Here is a 23,073-nt window from a genome sequence, read left to right as displayed (position 1 = left end):
AATTCCACTCCTGGGTATTTATCCAAACAAATCCAAAACACTAATTTGAAAAAAATGTATGTACCCCTATGTTTACTGCAGCTGTATTCAGAATAGCCAAGATATGGAAACAACTGAAATGTCCATTAATAGACGACTGGATAAAGAAATTGTGGTACATTTATGCAATGGAGTATTACTCTGCCATAAAAAATGAAATCTTACCATTTGCAACAACATGGATGGACCTAGAGGATATTATGCTAAGTGAAATAAGTCAGACTGAGAAAGACAAATACCATATGATCCCACTTGTATGTGGAATCTACAGAACAGAACAAATGAGCAAACGTAACAGAGATAGACTTATAGATGATGATTGTTAGATGGGAGGGGCACTGAGGGATGGGGGAGAAAGTGAAGGGATTAGAAAGTACAACTTGGTAGTCACAAAATAGTCAAGGGGATGTGAAATACAGTATGGGGAATATGAGGTCAGACAATTAAGTTTGTGAACTTGTTGCAACAATGTTGTAACCTTTTGTGATATCAGAGGGATTATTCATTATGGATTTGTACAAACTAGACAAACAGTTAACCAAGTTTACTATTTGGAAGTGCTGAAAAGGCTGCATGAAAAAGTTAGACGACCTGAACTTTTCGCCAACAATTCATGGCCCTTGCATCATGACAATGCATCACCTCACAGGGCATTGTCTGTGAGGGAGTTTTTAGCCAGTAAACAAATAACTGTATTGGAACACCTCCCTACTCACCTGATCTGGCCCCCAATGACTTCTTTCTTTACCTGAAGATAAAGGAAATATTTAAAGGAAGACATTTTGATGACATTCAGGACATCAAGGGTAATACGATGACAGCTCTGATGGCCATTCCAGAAAGAGTTCCAAAATTGCTTTGAAGGGTGGACTAGATGCTGGTGTCGGTGCATAGCTTCCCAAGGGGAGTACTTGGAAGGTGACTGCAGTGATATTCAGCAATGAGGCGTGTAAGCACTTTTTCTAGGATGAGTTCGCGAACGTAATTGTCCGACCTACTCTAATCAATAATATCATAAAGATCAGGTAGGGTACCAGATGGGCACTGGACTTATCAGGGAGATCACTTCTTAGATTATGTAGATGCCTGACCACTGCACTGTACACCTGAAATTAATATAAAATAATATTGAATGTCAACTATAATTATATGTATATTACATATATTATGTAAACTTATATATATATATTCACTGGATGTAAAGTAAAGCATAGGAAATATAGTCAATGGTATCGTAGCTATGTACAATGTCAGAGGGGTAGTAGGATTGGTGGGGTTATCACTTTGTGAAGGGTGTAAATGTTTAAATTTATGTTGTTTTGTAAACCTGAAACTAATAATGAAATTAAATTTTTAAAAAGTACTTGTGAATATTTGATATTTTACTGTTCTATGGATTTATAATAAAAAGTGTATTTGAAGTCTAACCTATATTAAGAATGGCATTTATTTGGCTACATGAGTTTAAAAAATGTAGTCTGAGGTGATTATCACTACTGAACAGGACAGCTTACTTATTTGATCAAGTAAAATTTGAATTAACGGTAAATGTTCTCCAATCTAGTGGCATCCATAATTCACTTGATTGGGTCAGCAGTTACCAAATGCCCGACTGTACAGATAGAGACTCTAACCAGACAAATCTCCATCCAAGAGGTACTCACCATCCAGTGTGTGTGTGTGTGTGTGGGGGGGGGGGGACAGGTGAGTCAATAGGCATAAAAAGAGAAGGTGTGAAGGTAAGAAGACAGCAGTTATGTTGTGTAGAGGAACACAGAGGAGCATGTGCTCAACCATCATCTACGAGTCAGTGATGAATCTCTTAATACCTTGGTCTGTTCAATCATCACCTTCAATTGCCACTCAAAAAGTTCACTGAACAAGTATTTAAAGAATTCCTATAACATGGCAGGTACTGAGATTAAAGAAGAAATATCTGGAGTTTATTACCTTGCTCCTAACCTCATGACTTAGGGTGAAAGTTCCCTCAGTTTTTTCATGCCCTGACCTCTCACCTGTTCTCTCCAGTGAGCACCCTCTGTCCCACTGTTTTACTGTTCTGCTCTCTTTTCTAGCTAGAGCTGTCTGGATTACTCTAGGAAGTAGTAATTTTGGGTGAAGAGGCCAGTCACCTTTGGAGATGCAAGATTTCTGGAAATACAATTACCATGGGGTGGGAGGTTGAGAGCAGAATCCAGGTTGAAAGAATTACCCTTGAGTGCTTTAAGGGCAGTAAAGATGCCCTGTTAATACTCTTTTTATCCTCAGAACACAGTACAGTGTGAGGTGAATGGTTATGGCTCAGAAAAGATTTTCTGGATAAATGAGTGAGTGAGTGAGTGAATGAAGGAGGGCCCACTGTTAATAAAAATGATATCTGGATTCTAGATCTTGGGACAGAGGGCTAGAGGAAAAGCGTGATGGTCAATGGAAGGGTCACGCATGGTACTTCTGTTCCTCTTCCTATAGAAATCTAAAAATTAAAAGCCTTTTAAAAATCAGGGCCAGCATATGATTTCGGGGGAACGAGAAAACTCCCCAGACTCCCATGACTCCTCTTCCTTTCTATTATATTTCAGGCTTAAAATTAGTTTCCTGAAAACAAAGCCTTTTATTCCACAAGTGGGGATACGATAAAAAAATGCAAATTCACAAAAGAGTGAGCATAATGCTAATGAGTCTCAAAGTATAAATGAAGAATCAAAATCTACTCGGATTTAAAGGAGGCACCGGATGAGGAGGCAGGCTCTGAGCACTCAAAGGGGTATAGGGACCTCCCCTTAACCTAACGAGTCCCATTTGGTAGACTCTTTCATTGACTTACTTTAACCTAATCCTAACAATAAGCCTGTGAACGAGGTTTTCTGTCCATGTTATAAATGGGAAATTCAAGTCCTAGCCATTGATAAAATTAAGCCCAGACCAGAAGCCTGGTCTGTCTGGAGGAGTTCTCTATAAAGTGTTAACCAAACAGAAGGTCTATGAATATGAATTAAACCTGTGCCCTACAGGATTAATTTCATCTTCACTGTGTTATAGTACAATGAGCATGGGCTTTCATCATTGTCACCCAGCCCTGTGCCAAGTACTGGGCCAGGGGTGCACACAGCTGACTGTAACATGTCCTTTGGGGACAGCTGCTGAGAGCATGACTGGTCCAAGTTTGAGGAAGAAGAATAATAAAATCTGACTTGTAATGGAGTCCACAAATGTCATGGCTTTGCCTTATGAAATCCATAGCCTAGTGAAGCTGGAAGCAGCTTCGCACTGGAGCGAAGCCCCTTGGCAGGCCCCATTCCTCATTCTCCCTTACCTCAGTTACTGACCAGCAGTGCAGTGGGGCAAGAAGTGGAGTGGAAGGATAGGCTAAATTGACAAAAACCAAAAGACCAGAGTCTCTTACTTACAGCTTTCCCCTCCCACCAAAATCCATCAGGTGAAAACATAGTTCCTCTAGCATAAAAACCCATTGGATGAAGAATCCTGGGTTGGATTTGTTTTCAAGACTTCCCTCAATGTAACTTCCAGCCTTTTGTCCCTAGACTAGGAAGACGAAGAGTGTTGAGAACGAGACGCAGGATGAGGTTCACCCTGGACTCTACCCCTTTCCCAAGTCCTCTCACTAAGAGGGTATAAACTGTATGTGCTTGTGTAAATCTATTATTGAATTAGGCCTCAATGTAAACAGAATCACAGAGTTCAGCATGCAAATGAAGCAGCCTGAAAGGCCACGCAGTGCTAGATGTGTCCTGGAAATCTCCAATTTTAGTATATGTGCTGCCGAAGCGAGCACAATGTCCTGGAAATCTCAACACCAGTAGGTAGAGCCTCTGTCCTCAGAACATAGCCAGTCTCCATTCACTTGGGGACGACTCAACTGGCATTGAACTTCCATAGGATTGACTGCTCAAAGATCTTGGCTTATAGTCTAATGTTTTTCTTTCACATCTAAAGAAGATGTGGGAATTAATTCAGTCAACAAATATTTACTAAGGAGAGGTCTTTATGCCAAGCATTATGACATAAGGCACTAAGAATATAATAAAATTAAGACATTAACTGGGATTTGTACAACTCCATTATTAAATGGTTATTTCCATTTGAGGGAGTTTTGCCATAAAACTTTAATAAAGACCAGAGTGATCCCTCTGCTGAGTGATTAGTTTTAAATACTAGTGGTCTTCTGGGCAGATTTCACTGTAGAAAGCCTTATGAGGCATATTGTAAAGATTAACACAGGATAATAATTGCGAGGTATATTACACATGAGGTATTAGGAAATGAGAGTTACAATGATAACCTGCACACTCTTTGAATTGCCAACAGGTATGGACAATGACAATCCTGAGGGAAGAAGGTGTGTGTTCTTACTCATCTCTGTATCCTTAACATCGACTGCAGACTGGTACATTGTACTTCAACCGTGTTTGTTCAATGAAAGAATCGATGCACTAATGCATCAGTGCATGAAAGCCTGATGTGAAACAATGGGGCAGGATACTGACCTAGGTGTGTTTGTCTTATGATGTCCTTTGAAACAAAAACTGTCTTAGGAAGCAACAATTTTGAGTTATCAGTGCAAAATGTGGACTTAGAACCACTGTAAAAAAAGAAATAAAGCCTTCAAATCCAGAACAGAAAGCTACGAGCAGAGGGCTTGGAGGGGTGAAGAATGCAGAGGGGAAGTGGAAGAAATCATGGGGTTAGGAACATTGATGTCATCTATAAAGACCTGAAAGGGCCCATTGTCAGGACAGTGACTCTTCTAATATGTGTCTCCAGATGAATTCTTTTCAAACTCTGCCTCTGGTTAGGCTCTTTTGGGGGATGAGAAATGCCTGGACAGAGCTGGACATTCTGTAGCCACAGAATCCTGGCTCTCCCCTTCAGCCTTCATGGGGTCTAGAGGACTGAAAATGTAAAAGGTTGCCAGGAAGTCTGTCCTTCTTCCCTTGCTGAAGGAAATAAAAGGTACAAGGCATCTCATCCCACTGCTGAGACACAGTACTTTGTCCAGAATCAATATTATGGTGTCTCTGTTCTACAGGGGGAAAAGGTTGCTTTTACAATAAATGATAAATACCACCAACATGTATCAGTTGCTTCCCATGTGCCAGGTATTTATATTCACTATTTTATTTAATCTGCACAACCACTCTATGGTATCTTATTATTATTCTCATTTCACAGAAAAAGAAGCGAAGGCCAGAGAGACTGATTTGTCCAAAATCACTGAGCTAGTAAGTGGCAGGACCGAGATTCAATTGTTTGTCTGTCTGGTAAGATCCAGCGACTGTGCTCTTAACACAGCTCTATACTGCCTCACACACAGGACTTGAAAGTCTATGTTCACGTCCAGTCTAGCTCTGTTATTTTGGGCTAATTCTTAACATCTCTGATTCCCAGTTTCCTCATCTGTAAAATGGAAGAAATAGTCCCTGAGTTTCCAGTTGTTGGAGCATCATATGGGGAAATATATGTAGAACACTAGTGGTTGAGCCACAGAAGACGCCCAACAAATGTTTCCCTCCACTTCTGCTTCCTCGTCTGTACCAGAGATAACCGGCTTCCAAGCTGGCTAGAAGACTAAAGGTGGGGTCCCAGAGATGCTCAATGTACTGGAGTGAAGATACGCTCTCCTGCCTGGCTATATGCTGTGGCATCTGCCTGGAGCACTTCTTGTTTACTCCACCTGCAAGCTGTGGATTATAACCCATTGGTGAGTTATTAAGTCAAGTGAATGAGATGTGACCTCCATTTTTTAAATAAAGGAGACAAATAGAATGAAAAATAACAAAGTACACTGTATATAAAAAGTGTTCATACAGTTTAGAGAAAATAACTTTAGGCTTTATGTGTGTGTGGTGTATGTATTTACAGGGTCATGATGAAGAATGTATTTCTAACTCTTGAGTGAAAAAACTTGAAGGCCTCTGGGTGAACTTGGATCCCGAAGAACCAATTCAGAGATCCTTACATTAGGAAGCAATACAAATTCTAGGCCTTTCTAGAGCTCACTTTCCATACCACACTGCATTTTGATTGTGCTCCCCTCATCTGTCTTACTCGCTAGACATGAATTTTTGGTGGACAGGAAACATGACTTTTACTGCTGGGTCCTCAGTGTCCATTATAGGTCCTGGCACAGAATATACACTAAAAAAAAAATGCTTGATGAATGCATAAATAAATCATAGCAACTGACTTTTAAACCCAAATGCACAGCAGGGAGGTTATTCACCGGAACACTCGAAATCGATAGCTTTTATTAACGAGTGAGCATGGGCCAAGTTTCTCTTTTACATTCTTTCCTGTGACCTTTTATTCCCCACTGGTGGACTTACCTGCTTTGTTTTCTTCCCCTCCCCATTCTCCCAGTGTACTGGGTGCTTTTACTCTCTTTTATCAGGAGAAAAGATAGTTCCTTAGCTATTTGCCCTTTTGTGTGATTTTTTTAAATCCCCTATATCTTTGACCTTTCTTAGTAGCATTTGGATATAAAGGTCCATTCCTATGAGCAGCAGGAAAACCCTTGTTTTCCGGTACATGGATGCCTTAAGCAGCTGGTAGCTAAGAAGGGGAGCACATATTGTAGAGGCGAGGAGACCCCAATCTGCCCATACTGAGAGCCTCAAAGTATGTGTGACAAGATCTGTATTCCAGGGGCTCAGGAGCCCAAAAGCATCTCCGTCTGAAGAATTGATAATGTACTTGTGGAGCATTTTGAAAAACATTTTATTCAAATTTTTAACATTTTATTTACTTTTAAGGTTCTACAACTAGATATGCTTCACAATGCAGGAAATATACAATACAAATAGCCCCTTCAATCAAATATACCCAAATCATTCGCATAGAACAGGTACAGTATTATCATTAGCAACAATCAACTCCATGTGCACGTCAAGCGCTTCAAGCACCTTACACAGAAGATTAAGAGAAAGAAAATCATTACAACTAGGGTGGAAAACAGAGAGGGTTGGCTCAAGTTTAAAACACTGCCTGGCTCAGATGGGGTAGTTCCCTTCCCCCTCCCTGCAACACTTTCAGGCAAAGAAATTGCTATCACCGGGGAGAATCATTTCTAGTAGGACAATGAGGCCAGCTTGTGCATGATGCTGAGAAGACACATCCTCTCAGACACAGCCAGAGCAGTGCTAGGGGTGAGAGAGGGAGGGAGGAGGGAGGAGGAAAGAGAGAGGAGGAAGGAAGCGAGGAGAGAGGAGAGAGAGTCTGTGTGGATAGGGAAGAAGAGGCAACTACAAGGGGAAGGGTGGTTTGTGGTGCAGATAAATATTCAACGAAGTCTGCTAAGTTGTTTACTACAGAGCAGAGAAGCTGCTTGCTTTCTGCTTTAGGTGTTGGCTTCATGGAAAAATATGAATAATACTAAAGGAACCCCATATGTCCTATAGCACAATTTATCCTGTGCAAAAACTCCAAAGAGATTTATGTTTGAATTTCTCCTCTCTCCTAACCTATTCCTTAATCTAAGAGTCAGGCACTGTGCTGACAGAAGCAGATTGGGAAGCATAGCTGAAGTGCACTCAGCAGCTGATACCACATAAGTTGAGCCCTTGGGAGGCAGAGAGATATGGGGAGAAGCCCTTAGGAGGTCTGACTGTGCCACCAAAGAGCTGTGAGGTCCTGGGCAAACCTCTTCCTTCCCCGGGGGACTTAGTTGCCTCTTCTGTAAACAGTAGAACTGGTGATAGCTAAGGTTCCTTTCAGCCCTAGATTTACATAAAGCTAAACAGAATGAAGAGACTAATACTCCAGGATGTCATTCTCAGATTAAAAGAACATGCTCATCCTCTGATATTTACATAATTGGAGAAACCCTTTGCTACTAGTTTATATTGAGAGAGCAGCTAGTTGGCTTTATAAAATAAGCACAACCAACTGGTATTAGTCCTATTCAAGCACTCTAGATAAAGCAAGCATTTCCATGAAAATCCTATAACTAAAATTGGTGTTCAAATCATCATAATAATAAAAAACCCCAAACAACAAAGGTACAAACTTAGCGAATCATTTTTAGTAAGGATTCCCCTTAGACCTTGCTAGTTCATGTCATTTTATTGCTTTTTTGCTTGTTTGTTTTTTTGCAGGGGTGGTGGGTGAGGTGGAGTGGTAGTGTCTGTTTTATCACATCACATAAGAACAAGGCCGGAGATGCTGCAAGTTCTTTCCCTCTGATTTTAACTCTATGCATGGCCCATATCTCTTCCATATGCCTCTAGGAGTCATTTAGATGCTGCAGTCAGCCCTCTATGAACAAAATAAGTATTAAGAATCGAACATTGGAAGCCAAATACTACCTTTGTCTATTGTAAAAATCATTTGGAGAATTCCCCATGAAGTATTGGCTACTTTTGAGCCTCATTTAAAAGTGGTTCCTCCCTTCAATACAGGTGCACAATTCAAGAATGGAGGAACACTATTAGACTGTAAACAAGGTAACATTCTTTGTTACCTTAAGTCTTCAAATCTTTTGTATGTGATGGTTTTATTTACCATATTGGCGAATAAAGGTATGATTCTGATTAACACTACTCTTTCAAATAAGTCTTTAGTTTTACATAATGTCATCTGTCAGTTCATTTAATTTTCCTAATCTTCTACAACTAAATTAAAAGGACTAAGCTATTATCAATATATTTTCAGCAAAATTCTTCTGGTACATTAACATTTTGTGCATTCTATTTTTTAACAAGATATGGACAATATGGTATTTTTCCTTCCAATTTTATTCTATATAACCATTTTATTTTCATTAACTGATTTATCTCTATCCTATTAACCTAATTGGTTTTTCCCAACTTGCTACCCAAGACTAAAACATTTCAAGATTAAAAAATATTTTGTATCACAAAGACCAGCAATACAACATAAGTGAGGAAAACAGAAATAGCCACCCACTTTCCATCATATTTGTGACGCGTCACCACAAGACACGATCTAGGGTGATTCTCAATAGTTCCTTTCAGACATTACACCAAAGCATAACAAAATAATCTTCCAAAATGCAGTGGGAGAAATATGGAACAGTAATATTCTAACTTTTTAAAAAATGTAAAATCCCAGGGCTGCTAAGGTACTGGAACTGCCTGGATTAAGAAGGGACTCTATGCTTGTCAGAGCTGCCAGGAAATGAAGGCCCTGGAGAGCCTGCTGCTTTCCGGCCCTGCTGTGCCTACCTAAGACACACAAAAGATAACTTTATAGCCAATGTGGAATCAACAGGATAAGTCAATTCAAGTACATAATGTAGTATCCATAACACACACCTCATGCCAGGGAAAGAGTGACATTTCAGGCGAGGAGAATACGACCTTAGATGGAGTCAGACCACAGTCTGGGGCAGACTAGGGAGAGCAGAATACAGTGAGGATGGGTACGATTCCTCCATTGGCTCCTGGATTCATTTTGACAATTAATTGGGCACCACTTTCCCCCTTTGGCTGTTAACACTTATGCTATTTTTAAAAGCACAGTCAGCACTGATGAAGTGTGTTTTGGAAGGAATATAGGAGGCTTGTGCTAAGAAGAGATGCATATTATAGTTGAGTGATGATGTATCTTACTCAAGTGTTAACTATAAGGCTGAAAGATGGGGCATTTCAAGTTCAATCAATCTTTTTTTTTTTTTTTTTCCTGGTACATTGGTGAGTTCTATCAGGCAAGGAATAAGTAACTTTTGTGGTCTGATAAATGATTGGTATGAGATGCTACAGAAGAAAGTCTTTTTACCCAAACTTGTTTGGAAAAGACATATAACTTTATAAAACAGTAGTTTCAATTTCAAATCGATACACTGAAGCTAATGCAGTAGATATCAAGCAAGTCAGGAGGCGATACAGGAATACTTACTTCCCATACTGATGGTAAACAAATATCCAGGGCTTTGGTCCACATATTTAAGATTTATCAAAATTGAAAATGATTTTTCTCATTATTTTCACTGCAACCTGTGCTAAGAACTTTACCCTGAATCATACCATGGCCAACTAATAACTTGTTCAAAGCAGAGGCCTTTGACGTAATAACATTTCAAAAGCTTTTTCAAAATGGTTAAAGTTCAGGTCTTACAGTGGTGTATTGAGGAGCCTGGGTTAATAAAAACACATGGTCCGTTGCTATAAGGTGTTGCCTTGGTCTCCCCAAGCCGGATTGCTCACAGAGTGCAGATCACAGTAAGAAAGGCTCCGTTGCCTACCTGACATAGAGGGAGCGTTTCTGATTGGTTCGCAGGGACCCGGACCCGGAGCTCATGCTGTGGTTCATCATCTGCTCTCGTAGGTCATGGATTTTGGCCTCAAAGCGAGCGTAATCTGGGAATGGAAACAGAGGTGGCAGATTTGGTTCTGAGCCTTCAGAGAGTTAGAAAAGCTGCCCACATGAGGCAGCCCTGCATCCCTGTTGCTGGTCCCTTAGCCAAGCCACAGGAAGGTGCACAACCCGAGACTGGTAGGACACTCAGGGTTCACTTCCTCACATTATTTACTTGCAGACATTCACAAGAGGAAAAGAACACATCGCTCACTTCCCAAAAACATAGCGAGAAAGTATACGGCCATCAAATCCCCAGTCTGTGAAAAGTCCATGGGAGAGGAGGAAGGTGCGGTTATAAACTGGCAACAAAGGTACTTGTGATGGAAACGTTCTCTGTATTGACTGTGGTAGTGGATACAGGTACCTGCACGTGTGATAAATGTCATAGAACTAACTACACACACACACACACACACACACACACACACACACACACACACACGTAAAACTGGGGAAGTCGAAATAAGTTTGATGGATTATGTCAGTGTTAGTATTCTGGTTGTGATAATGTGCTATCATTGTACAAAATGTTACCATTAGGGAAACTGAGGAAAAGGTACATGGGGTCTCCGTGTATTATTTCTTATAACTGCATGTGTATCTCTATCTCAAAATTTTTAAAAAATGTCCAAGGAATTACTAATGTTCTGTTGGTTTGGGTGAGTCTCCAGTTACTCTCAGCCTGATAGAGCAGAGAACCAAGTGTTTGCTGACAAATTGTGTAAAAAAACACACCACCATGTCATTTTGCTTTTTTCTGCTGGGAGGCTGGTAGAAGCTGATTATTTGGGATTAGACCTCAATTCTGTCCTTTAACTTTAATATTAAATGCCTACATGCCAAAGTCCATCAATTCTAAGACACACAATATATTGAAATCAGCGTCTCAAGACATTGGCGTTAGAAATGGGAGATCATTCTCATATTAAATATATTTTAGAAACATTAAACTTGAAAAAAATATGTAGGTCTGAAAAAAAAAATCAAGAAAATACAGGTATTATATACTGTCTTCAAAAGAAAAATATTTTTGCCATGTCAGTCCAAATAAAAATAAAGAACAAATAGATTTTAAGATACTTATTAACACAATCAGCTTCTAAAAAGAAACCGCTTTTGAAGTTTTGATATTCTTGATCACATCTTGTTCTATCGTCTCCTTGGCATAATAGAGTCTTGCTTTAGGAAAATCCAGTAGGTGAAAGGCTCAATTTACCAACAAGATAAACGTGGAAATGTTAATTCAAATTATAAATGGTTCTTTTAATTACAAAGAAACTCATCATGAAGAATTTTAACAGAGGTCCTCAGTACATTTCAAAAACCAATTTGATTTTCAATTCAATTTATTCATAACTTTTCATAAAAACAAGAATGACTAAATAAATATAATAAAAGATGATATACTTACAATGTGTTTGAAATTCACTATAAATAAAAAGCTCTACACAGTTAAATTGAAACTCAAGTTACTGAATATCTCTCTATTGGTTTTTGTGGGATGGGATTTCATAAAAGAAAAGATTTTACTTTGGTTTTCAATAATAGACAATAACGGCCTCTGAATGTTAAATATTTTTAAAGTTTAGTACTTGAAGGATAAAACCATACTAGTTGACAGGAAATTTCCAGTGCCTAAATAAAGTCTCTTGTTATCTAGATTTGGAAAGCTTTCTGTTCCAAACTTAGCTTTGAATACTTAAATCCTAAATGATTGAATAAGCAAAACACATATTTAACTTAAAATTTATTGACTATGCGTCAAGATATTTACTTCATTCCATCTTAGTAAAGAGAGAAAATACTTATTTATAGCCATCAATATGGTGCTCTAGGCAGGTCTAAATCATTTTGTGCAAGTTATGTTTGCTTCTATCCTAAGAGTCAGTTTATTTATTGCTAGCCACATAACAGATGCTGTGTTCAGTGCTTTGTGGGCATTATTTCATTTCTTATTTAAGTTACAAAACAAAGTCTATGGATGGTGTAAAATTTGAAGTATATAGAAAAACACAGAATAAAAATTGAGAGGTTCTCTTGTCTCTTCTCACTTCACCACCTTCTTCTCTTTCTTCTCTCCCCCTGCTGGGCTTCCCTACAGCTTACTGTAGAGGTACATATACAGTTGTGGGCTAGACTTCCATAGACATGTCTCAAATCATGTGAATGGATATGCATACACACACACCCACATACACATGAGATCCCAACTTGGATTTTTCCCTGCCTTCTCCCAAATACATAAATACCATGTTTCTTAATACCCTTAATTGCATCCTATAGTTTAGTAATTTATTTACTAATTCCCATATAGGTAGATATTGAGGCCCATCCAGCTTTTTGCTGTTATAAACAGGGATCTCAGTGTATGTGCGCACATTTGTGGCAGGTTAGTAGAACAGCATACCCTGTTTCCCCAAAAATAAGACCTAGCAGGACCATCAGCTCTAATGCGTCTTTTGGAGCAAAAATTGATATAAGATCCAGTATATGTTATATTATATTCTATATTATTACATTAGACCGGGTCTTATATTAACTTTTGCTCCAAAAGACGCATTAGAGCTGATGGTCCGGCTAGGTCTTATTTTTGGGGAAACACGGTAGTGCACCCCAGAGCATCTCAGAGAAACGCTAACGGGGCTGTATGATGTCTGTGCAAGGCTGCCTTGCACAGACATCATACAGCCCCATTAGCATTTCTCTGAGATGACAGTGGCCTGGGACACAGAGCAGTAACTCTTAGTGTCTTCTGATCCATTCTCCACATTGCCACTTGATAAATACCACACATCGCTCCCCCTCACCCAGAGCCACTAAATCTCCCATCTGTTTGTTCCCTACAACTTTGATGACTTCACTACCATGATAAAAACTTGAAATTCTACCTCCAACTGTCTCCTTCGGCATCAAATTCAGTGTCAGTCCCCTGTCCCATCTGCCACTTTGCTACTAATCACACCAAATTGTATTTATTTGTGCAGTTGCCACCTTCTCCATGAGACTGAACTCTCTGAGGGCAGAAGCCACATCTCACTCTCCTTGGGATTCCCTGTTCCTAACATCATGTCTGGCATGCAGGAGGCATTTTTATAATAGGTGCTCAATAAACATTTTCTGAATGAATGGATAAATAATGAATGAGGAAGCGAGAATCATTAAATGAATTCAGCTATAAAAAGCCTGCAGGTACTGAAATTGCCTGTTTTCAATGTTAAGGTTGTTAATGAAGACAACATGCTTCTCCCCTAGGACTTCCTTTTTCAAAGCTAAATGTTCTAATTTCAAGGCTTTATTCCTGTCTAATCACTGCCATTCCCAAATCTCGCTATTATTTTTATTGTTCTCCAGGTGAGCTCTGTGTTCTCCCCATCTCAGTCGTGTCCTACCTTGGGCACATTTCTCTGATCCTTAACCTACAGACGATCAGCACTGTGTTAAAGCTCTTCCAGATGCCACACTTTATATATCACAAGACACTTGCTTCAGTAATAAACTGTGGTCTCCTTACTGTATGGCTCAAGAGATCTCCAAAACATTTTTTCTGCCATATGTTTGTTCTACATCATATTTGACAGTGTTTTACATTCCCCTCTAGGGATGAGGAAGTATTTTATTTTATTTTATTGCATTGCACTGTACTGAACTGTTCTGTATTGTATTATATTGTACTATGCTGTATTGTATTGCATTGCATTGCACTGCACTGTACTGTACTGTATTATATTGTATTGCATTGCACTGTACTGCACTGTCCTGTATTGTATTATACTGTACTATGCTGTATTGTATTGCATTGCACTGTACTGTACTGTACCGTATTGCATTGCACTGTACTGTACTGTACTGTATTGTATTGCACAGATTGTACTGTATCGTACTGCATTTGTCTTAGTTGGAATATATCCTACTCTCAATTTTTCCACTTGGACAATCATGTTCATCACAAATCCTGTGTTCAAAGTGCTGACCTCTCTCTTTGATCCTTTTTGAAAAATAAAAATGAAGTCCCAGTAATTGCATCAGAGCAAAAATAATAAGATCTGGGTTTACAAATATAAATGTTGCATGTTTGTGTGCATGTATACCTGTGTGTTTGTGTGTGTGTGAGAGAGAGAGAGGCAGAGAGAGGAGAAGGGCTATGTCTCTAGCTTCTTAGAGATAAAAACAAGTTTATATAACAAGATAAAAACAAATGCTCTATAAATAAACAAGAAACCAGGTATGTAAATTGTGTAATATGTCTTCTTTATGTTTTATAAGTACTGAAAATTACATTTTTAAATAAGTTAAAACAAGATCTAACAATATCATGTCCATTTAATCATAATCTCTCTACTTTCCCCAAATGTTTTATGCACATCTATGCCCAGCTCTTTCGAACATTTTTCAATCAACTTGCTAACCCTCAAGAGAACATTCAAATGTGATTTTAAAGTGCTCTGATCTTTATATCATCTAAAAGGGAACTGATGTTTCCTGAGCACCTGCAATGTGCTAGTATCTGTGCTACATACTTTAAATATTATTTTTCCTAACAAAGCTCTGAAGTAGGTATATTATTTTAGAGATGAGGAAAGAGGTTTACAGAAGTTAACTAATTTCACCAAAGTCACAGAGTTCTAGGTAATAGAGCTCATTAAACAGGAAGCTGGTATTCAGCCCTGAATCTCTGGGAGGCTAATTTGTTTCCATCACATCATAATACCTATTATAACACCATGATTTTCCTTTAGAACCTAAGGCCTCCTCGATTCTCTGCCCCTTCCTCTTGACATCTTGCTCTCCTTCCTCTCATGTACTGTATTCATTATGTGCATGCTGGTCTTTATTGCACCATAAACTCCTTAAAAAGTGCAGATGCCTCACTCATGTCTGTTCCCCAAGCCACAGGGTCTATCATTCCTCCTTCCCTACACACAGAAATGTACCAGGTGCTTGGCGTATACCTTTGCCAAGAAACTGAAGGAGTTTTTTCTTCCAGAATGGGACACTGAATAGGAAATTAAGCATGATAATGCTGAGGTGGGGACTGCACTAATAAAACAGCACCTTCTGCTGTCTTGCTTTGCATGAAATAGGTGCCTGGTAAATGCTTTGAAAATTATAAGTTATTTATTTTATGTTTCTTAGGGTTTATTTCTATAACCAGAAGGTCAACACTGAAAACAAACTTCTAGACAAATGTTTCAGAGACGTTTCAAGAAGCATTATCTCCAGCTAGTTCTTTTTCCCCTCTATGTATAAGCCAAAAAAGAAAAGAAAAGAAAAGAAAAGAAAAGAAAAGAAAAGAAAAGAAAAGAAAAGAAAAAATTCCACCTCCTTGGGTATTTAAATCCAGTTGTTCCTGACTAGACGCATCCATATTGGGATTGCCCCATTTGCTTTCACTTGACATGATGGGTGATAATAGCAGACAGGGTACAAGATTTGTGTTATGTAGATGGGGTCAGAATCCTGGCTCTGCCACTTATTAGCTGTGCATCATTGTGAAAGTTATTAACCTTTCTGGGCTCAATTTCCTCAGAAGTAAAATGGTAATAATAATTGTATCTACTTCAAGATATGTTAGGAAGATTACAAGAGATAGCTGAAAGATCTAAAGGTAATAGCTGCTAATTCTTCTCATTAATTTTCATGTGTAATTCAACCCCTATTCTTGTTCATCACTTACTGAAGTCCTAACCCCTCTCTGTACCACGTAAAATGGAAACCTGTGTTGTACAGCTCCTAGAGTCCCAGTATAGCCTCACTCTGCCTATTATCAGTGGATGTTTCTACCGGGCCAAAGAGGAATGAGCCGCAGGTGGCTATATGTTGGGTCAATTGGCACCAGGATGCCAATGAACTGTTCACCAGCTTGCAAAGCACTAAAAGGACCCTTGGGTCCTCTCACGAATCCATAGTGATTAGGAGGTCAGGAAAATGATGCCAAGTTTCAAAAGCTACTGCCATTTTCAGCAATATCAGTGACCTCATCCATCAGTATAGTCTCAAGGCTTTGAGCTACTGATGGACATTTGGATGGAGCAAAGGCAAGAGGGTGAACATCACACGTTACCCGTGAAGGGGGCTCTACCATATACTTTCTTCCTTTGCAATTTGTCAAGGGAACAAAGAGACATAGAATGTAAATCCACCCTATCATTCACACAGGAAAGGAGGCATTGCCTTCTGAGGGTCCTAGGGTAATTTAAGGCAGTAGGATTAATCTGCATTAATTAAAGCTGCCCAACTGCTCATATCTGCAAAGCTCAGATGGCTAACACTCACTGGGTTAGACTAGAGCATGAAGCCACGGGCGTGTCCTCCCCCAAGTGAACTGGTGGATATTACACCTCTCCACAGTTACCACCTCAGCCAGGTGACTGATGACTGACTGTCAGTTACCAAGGAAGCAGGGAGCAGAGGGAGTAGAGCGAGGAGCTCTCAACTAAGTGGCCAGCTTTACACACTAATCCTGTCAGGAGTAAAAACCCAACGGGGCCTTGGGAAGTTACTGAGCCTCAGTTTGCTCACCTGCAAACTGTCAGATTCCACTCACAAGGCGGTTTTGAGATTCAGAATGAGATTTGGCACGAAGCATTTTGTAAATGTAAGGTAGCTGTTGCTGTTGTTACCATTGTGGCTTCTGTCAGGACAAATGCAGATGCGGTCTTAGTGGCATTAATGAGGACAGCAGCATTCTATTCCTATTTGCTCACCACGGGCACTGCACAGCTTTAACACCTGGTAAAATCACTGGGCTGTAAGTGGGGTTCCACACATCCAAGCGACAGAGGCTGCTTTCCCGCCGAGTTATTCATTTCTACACTACAGGGAAGCAGTGTGAAATGGCCACCTGCCGCACACCTAAGTAGTCCTGCTGTTGAAGACAAGCAAGAATTACAAGCTCTTCGAGGTTTATAGGCTAAGGAAGTCCAAGTTTTGGGGTACCTTCCAATAGGACTTGGGCAAATGTCAATGGTCTGCAGTCCACTGGGGTCACAATATTGTTTATCTGTGCATGACCCCCCGTGTCACCAGGGTGTATGGGAAGGACGCAAGAGGAAGTTTACATCTATTCTTAGCACAGCACATGATTACTGTTCTAGAAATGAGATATTGGTGAACAATTGTAAGTGCTTCCATTTCTTTGTGGGGAAATATCCTTCTCTCATTTAGTCAGCAAACATTTTTTTCAGGGTTTCCATACATGCCAGGCCCAATGCTAATCATGAAGGATATCGAATCCACTGGACAGATCTTTGCCTCAAGGGGTTCTCAGGCCAGCACATAGCTGCTTTTAATTTTCTGGTTTCTTGTTGTGAATATCAAAAGAGCATCTGCCCTTGACATATCTGCTCCCTGTGAAGTGTATCTGGTGTTTTCTAGATAGTAATGGGATATCTCTATAGTGGGAAATAGCCAACCTAGTCAGATCCATGTCAGAATGGAGAAACTAAGGCAGGTTAAAACTTTGTGAAAGACTATATGGTTACTGGTAGAATGAGAAAAGCAACTGGGGTGTCAAAGCAGGGCCCTGGAATCAGAACTGTTGGATTTAAGTCTTGGCTCTGAACAAAGCTGGGAAAACTCCTTACCCTCTCAGAGACACTCCTTGTAAAATGGGGAATCATTTCTGACCCGACACCAGCTGTTCTCTTGATCTAATAAAATGTACTTCCCTTATCATCATTTAATACAGTCTACTTCACCTTCATCATTTTAAGCAGCATTGACTTTTAAAACCACCATCAATTAATAAGAAGCACTTTTTGGAGAGGGTGGACACAAGTCTCATTCTGATTTCACAAGCTGAAATATACTCTTATGTGTATAGAGGGGCGAAGATGTGAGCCTTAGAATCAATGTAATAGATAAATAAAGGTGCTTAAAACTAGAACCCCCCCAAATATATTTTTACGCTTTCTCACCTAGAATCTTAACCAAATAGTTGCACCAAGAGGACCAGGCATAGATTACTGGTTATATTCCAAGTCCAAGGAACAGTGCTTTGCCCAAATTACTTTTTATGAAGATATAAAAGTAATTGTGTTTACTTGGAGCTCAGAAAATAATCAATGGTTTATATTTCACTGTATCTTCTTTTCGGAGTTGCCCTGGGATTTCTAAGCCGGACAAGCACAGAAGGGGCTCTGCCATATTTCATATTTCATTGGGCTTTAGAGATACCCTTAGAGCTTTCTTACTCTGGCTGCTTTTCAAGTAGTCGTGCTGGAGCGGGTGCTGTTTTTGTGGACGGCTTTAGAGGGCTGGCTTTCCTCCTACGTATGCATCGGAATGCCCCCTTGCCTTCCAGACAGCTGACCTCTGGTCGCCGGAAGGATTTTCAGTGAATCTCCCCATACTGGTTATTTGCTTAAAGATTTTACCAGCCTTTTACTTCAGCCCCTGACTTAGCTCATCTCTCAGGTTGCCAATCTGCTTCTGCTTCTGTGTTAAAGTGGTGACATGGAATTTTCCACTGCTAAAGATTTGCAGATGTCATTTGGCTTATTTCTGACCCAAACTACTGTGTGTGTGTGTGTGTGTGTGTGTGTGTGTGTGTGTGTGACAGAGAGATACACAGAGAGATGAAGAGAGACAGAAAGATAAGAGAAACACGATTTAAAACCAAATTCACTAGACTTGAAATTTAACGGGGAATTCTAGACAATAGGGTGAGTCTGCTATCTTTTCTGCACTCCACAAAGGAAGAGACTGTATATACCAATCTCTTGTACATCTCTAATATTGAGCATTAAGAACTCAGTTATAGACATGAGGGCAAAACATTGTCATATTTTTTTCTGTATCCCTAATCCTTGGAACAGAGTGGCACATAGCTATCAGTTAATAAATGCTAATATAAGTGTTTGCTGAATTGCGTGAGCTAAATAAAAACTTCAGGGAAGGAAAATTGATTCTTTAGTTTGCCAAATCTTCTATGAAGTAGATCAAACCTTTTAGAATAATTTTTAATAACATACTGAAGTAAGGTATGTTGTTTTTCTCCCTTTCTCTCGGTAGAATGGGATAATTTGTTTTGACTAGAACAATTTTCTGTGCAGCTTGGCTGGAGACCCTTTAAAGAGGTTTAGCCAAATGCTCAGGAATTCTTCAGTGTGTGAAATGAAGTAAGTTTTATAGGCAAACAACAGTCTTAATCCCTAACCAGCAATTTCATACGAGCATAACTCTGAAAATTAGATACACCAAATTTCAATTTGGCTTCATGCAAGCTTTGTTTTATGGATTCATAAAGGCAGATTTTCTTTGATTATCAAGATTATTGCAAAATGGAGCCAGCATAGAAGCTTATTTGAACTTGACAAAGCCTGTGTCTTCAGGCAATTGGGAGTAGCCTGGTGTATTGTTATTATTTTTAAGACTCTGAAATAAATGATCCAACTTTGAATCTTTAGTTCACTACTGATGCCTGGTATAAATTTTGTCAAGTTATTCAACTCAGAGAAGACTACTGTACAATTGAAAAACATCAACCTCATTAGATTGTTTGAAAATTAGATGTAATACCATTTGTAAATGGCATAGCATAGTTCAGTGCCAGGAATAGACTAGGTGCTCAATAAATATAAAAGAGAAAAGATTAAGATCTTTTACACTTTATATTCCTCACTTATAAAATGAGGATAATATTAATATTCCACTTACATTACAAAGTTGTTGTGAAGAGCAAATGAAGAAACATATAAAAATGTTTGATAAACTGAATAATAGTACAGCATAAAGACAAAGTGATAAAAACAATTTATATCAATATAGCCCTTTTTTTCTTTTTTAAATCCCTATCTGCTTAGAAGACTATTTTCTCAGTATTTGAAATTTGTCTCAAAAGCTGTGGAATTTTATTTCTGTCTTGGCTATGGAAACAAAACCACACAGGGTATCATGCAAGAGAGAGTAAACATGAAACTCAGAGGGGAAAATGGAAACTTCTGTTATGATTAGGGCCTAGCTACCAATGGTGATTCTCTCTAAAGATTTTGCTGGCTGGTTGGGTGAAACTCAGAGCCGGGATGTACAGGCTATAGTTTAATTGGTGTGATTTGTAGGTAATGGTGTATCAGAAGAAGGATTTAGGAGCTGTGCCCTTTTAATTTAAAGCATAGTCCTAAAGACTACATCCAACCAGAGAAGAAAGCCTTCCTTGGCAAATACAAATATTAAGTCTTTGCTGGATTTGTCCTGTTCCTTTTTTTGTATTTAAATCAGGGAGCTAGAAGCTAAAATAATAATGCCCAAGCTTCCCGTATTCTTCTGCAATAATTATCAGTTAGATCTTGCCCACTGAGAAGGGCGATGCTCTTGCCTAATTATAAACCAGGGCAGAGAACAGAGATTAAGCAGTCTGGCTCTGGAGATAGGCAGGTTGGCAGACTCCTGGGTGTCACTTAACGGGTACAACTACCTGTCTTGTTTCCAAGACATTCCCATTGGATTTATCCTTTAACAGTGTCCTGAGAAGTACATACACATATTATCTCAGAGGATAACCCACTATTCCTAGATAAATATAATAGAAGCACAATGGGAACAAAACTAAGAGAAAATAAAGAGTCTCAGAGAGGCTAAACAATTTGCCCAAGGTCACACAGCAGAGCTGGGACTCGAATCTAAATCCTGTAGTCCCAGCCTTGTCCAGTGCTTTTTTCATTACCTTGACTCTATACTTTCCTCTACAAGTGACTATGCTATTCTGTCTTTTGCTCCTGACATGTACAAGTCCATAGCTGTCTCAGATTGGCTTGGTCACCCTACACAACTATTTAATAACGATTTTGGATACAACAGTAGATTCCTATCTGTAGTAAATTCTATGAGGCTGGTTGGCAAGATCAAAATGAAGAGGTTTTGTTTGGCCTCCCCAGTATACTTCCCAAATGAAAGCTTCTCAGCTTGTCATTAGTGTGATTCTGGGTTTAAGACTTGAAGTCAACCAGAAACCATGCTCAGGCAGGTTCCCATTGGTGCAGGTTCTGTAGACTTGGGGCTGCCAGGCAGGTTCATATTGCAGCCCTCTGTCCAATGAGCACAGGTTGAGCCTTTACCAGGGTTGCTGGGAAGCAGGAGATGCTCAGCAGAGAGAGCCATCAGCTCTGACTCTGACACCCCTGAATCTGCCACAGCTTGATGCAGGGATTCCAAGCCCTGGCTGCAGGGGCCATGCTGCGGCAGAGGAAAACAAGGCCGAGGGTGCAGCACTTCCTAAATCTAAACTTATGTAATTTGCCTGAGGGTTTATTTTGTCCTTAGAAGCATGTCTTTCTTACTTTTTTGTTGTTGTTGTTAAAATGTCCTTTTTATACTTAACAGGCGTAACAACCAAATGTAATGTATAGTCCTTATTTGAATCCTGATTAGGAAAAAGAAAATTTTAAGTCATTACAGACTGCCTATTAGATCAGAACAAGAATTATTTTTAATTCTGTTGGGTGTGATAATAGCATTGTGATAATATAAGAAAATGCTCTCTCTTCTTTCGTTATAGTTTCTGAATATTGTAGGGATGAAAAGAGATAATGTTGGGATTTATTTTAAAGTATATCAGCAACAAAAATATGTGATATATGAAGCAAATTGGCAAACTCTTGACTACTACTGAATACCAGTGATAAATACGTGAGTATTCTGTGTACAATTCTCTCTATTTTTGTATATGTTTGGGAATGTTCATAATAGAAAAATTTTACTTGATTATTTAAAAAGATTAAATATCCTAATGTGATACCATTTAAAGGCTGTATGAGTCCCACTAGCATAGTGGGCTGGGAATGACAGGACCTGGCTCCTCCTGGCTCTGCTACCTGGGTGCCCCCTAGGGTGTCACTCTGAGTGCTGATTTCCTTGTGGTAACACAGGTACAGTACAACCAGATCTAGCATCATCTTGAGATTCAACTGAGGTAATAGCCATGAAAGTGTTATGCTGTTCTATGAATGCATCCATTCAATCAGCAAACATTTTTTGAGCATCACCTATGGTAAGGCTTTTTGCTAGACACCAGTGATGATTAAAATGTGGTCCCTGCACACAAGCACTGTCCGTTACTCTCTAATGTATACGTTGATTTCCACAGTGATGGTAATTCCAGCACTAGCTCTAGCGTCTAGTTCGAATACTGTCTACAATTCTTAATAAAGGCAAGAAGGTCCCTGTTTAACTTCCAAGTTCAGATCTTTCTTAATCTCCCCTCTCTTTTGGTTCCTCAGATTCTTGCTTTTGAGATTTTTCTCAGTTCCATTCTCTCCCAGATGCAAAATTCTTGCTGTTCCCTCTGCCTAAAATACCTTTCCCATCAGTCTTTACCTAGCTTCTCCTCCTTCCAATCTCGTCTTCAACATCACGTCCTCAGACAGCAACCTGAGCTATGACCGTTCCTTTCATCAAATGTGACTGACATTTCTCCTTTGCAGCACTCCATGCTCATGAAGCTATTTTATTATCTGTAAGTACTTGCTAATTGTGTGTGAGGCACATAGTAGATGCTTGAGAAAAGTTTGATAATTGATGAAATGGAGCTGCTGATTCGTTCCTCATCTTGATAAATAAAAGCGATCTAGCCATTTAAAAAAAAACTGACATATTGATAAAGGTGTTGTATTCCGCCAGGCTCTCTCACAAAAATAATGTGCATTTTCCAATTGAGGTAAAAGGAAGAATCACCAGAGATGTGGATTGAGAGAATTATTGACC

The 23,073-nt window shown here is 39.4% G+C and overlaps 1 protein-coding gene across 22 annotated transcripts in view; it reads right to left on the bottom strand.

Annotated features, from left to right (window-relative positions):
- Nucleotides 1–23,073, bottom strand: part of DLG2 (discs large MAGUK scaffold protein 2) — a 1,902,684-nt gene that overhangs the window by 137,094 nt on the left and 1,742,517 nt on the right. For all 22 annotated transcript variants that reach the window (XM_074335659.1, XM_074335660.1, XM_074335661.1 and 19 more), the window contains one exon: nucleotides 10,259–10,373. In XM_074335659.1, coding sequence (XP_074191760.1) covers nucleotides 10,259–10,373 — 115 coding nt within the window. The remainder of the gene's footprint in view (nucleotides 1–10,258; nucleotides 10,374–23,073) is intronic.

This window comes from Rhinolophus sinicus, linkage group LG06 (genome assembly GCF_036562045.2).
Source record: "Rhinolophus sinicus isolate RSC01 linkage group LG06, ASM3656204v1, whole genome shotgun sequence".
In the NCBI taxonomy this organism is placed as follows: domain Eukaryota; kingdom Metazoa; phylum Chordata; class Mammalia; order Chiroptera; family Rhinolophidae; genus Rhinolophus; species Rhinolophus sinicus.
This window is presented reverse-complemented; position numbering and strand designations above follow the sequence as displayed.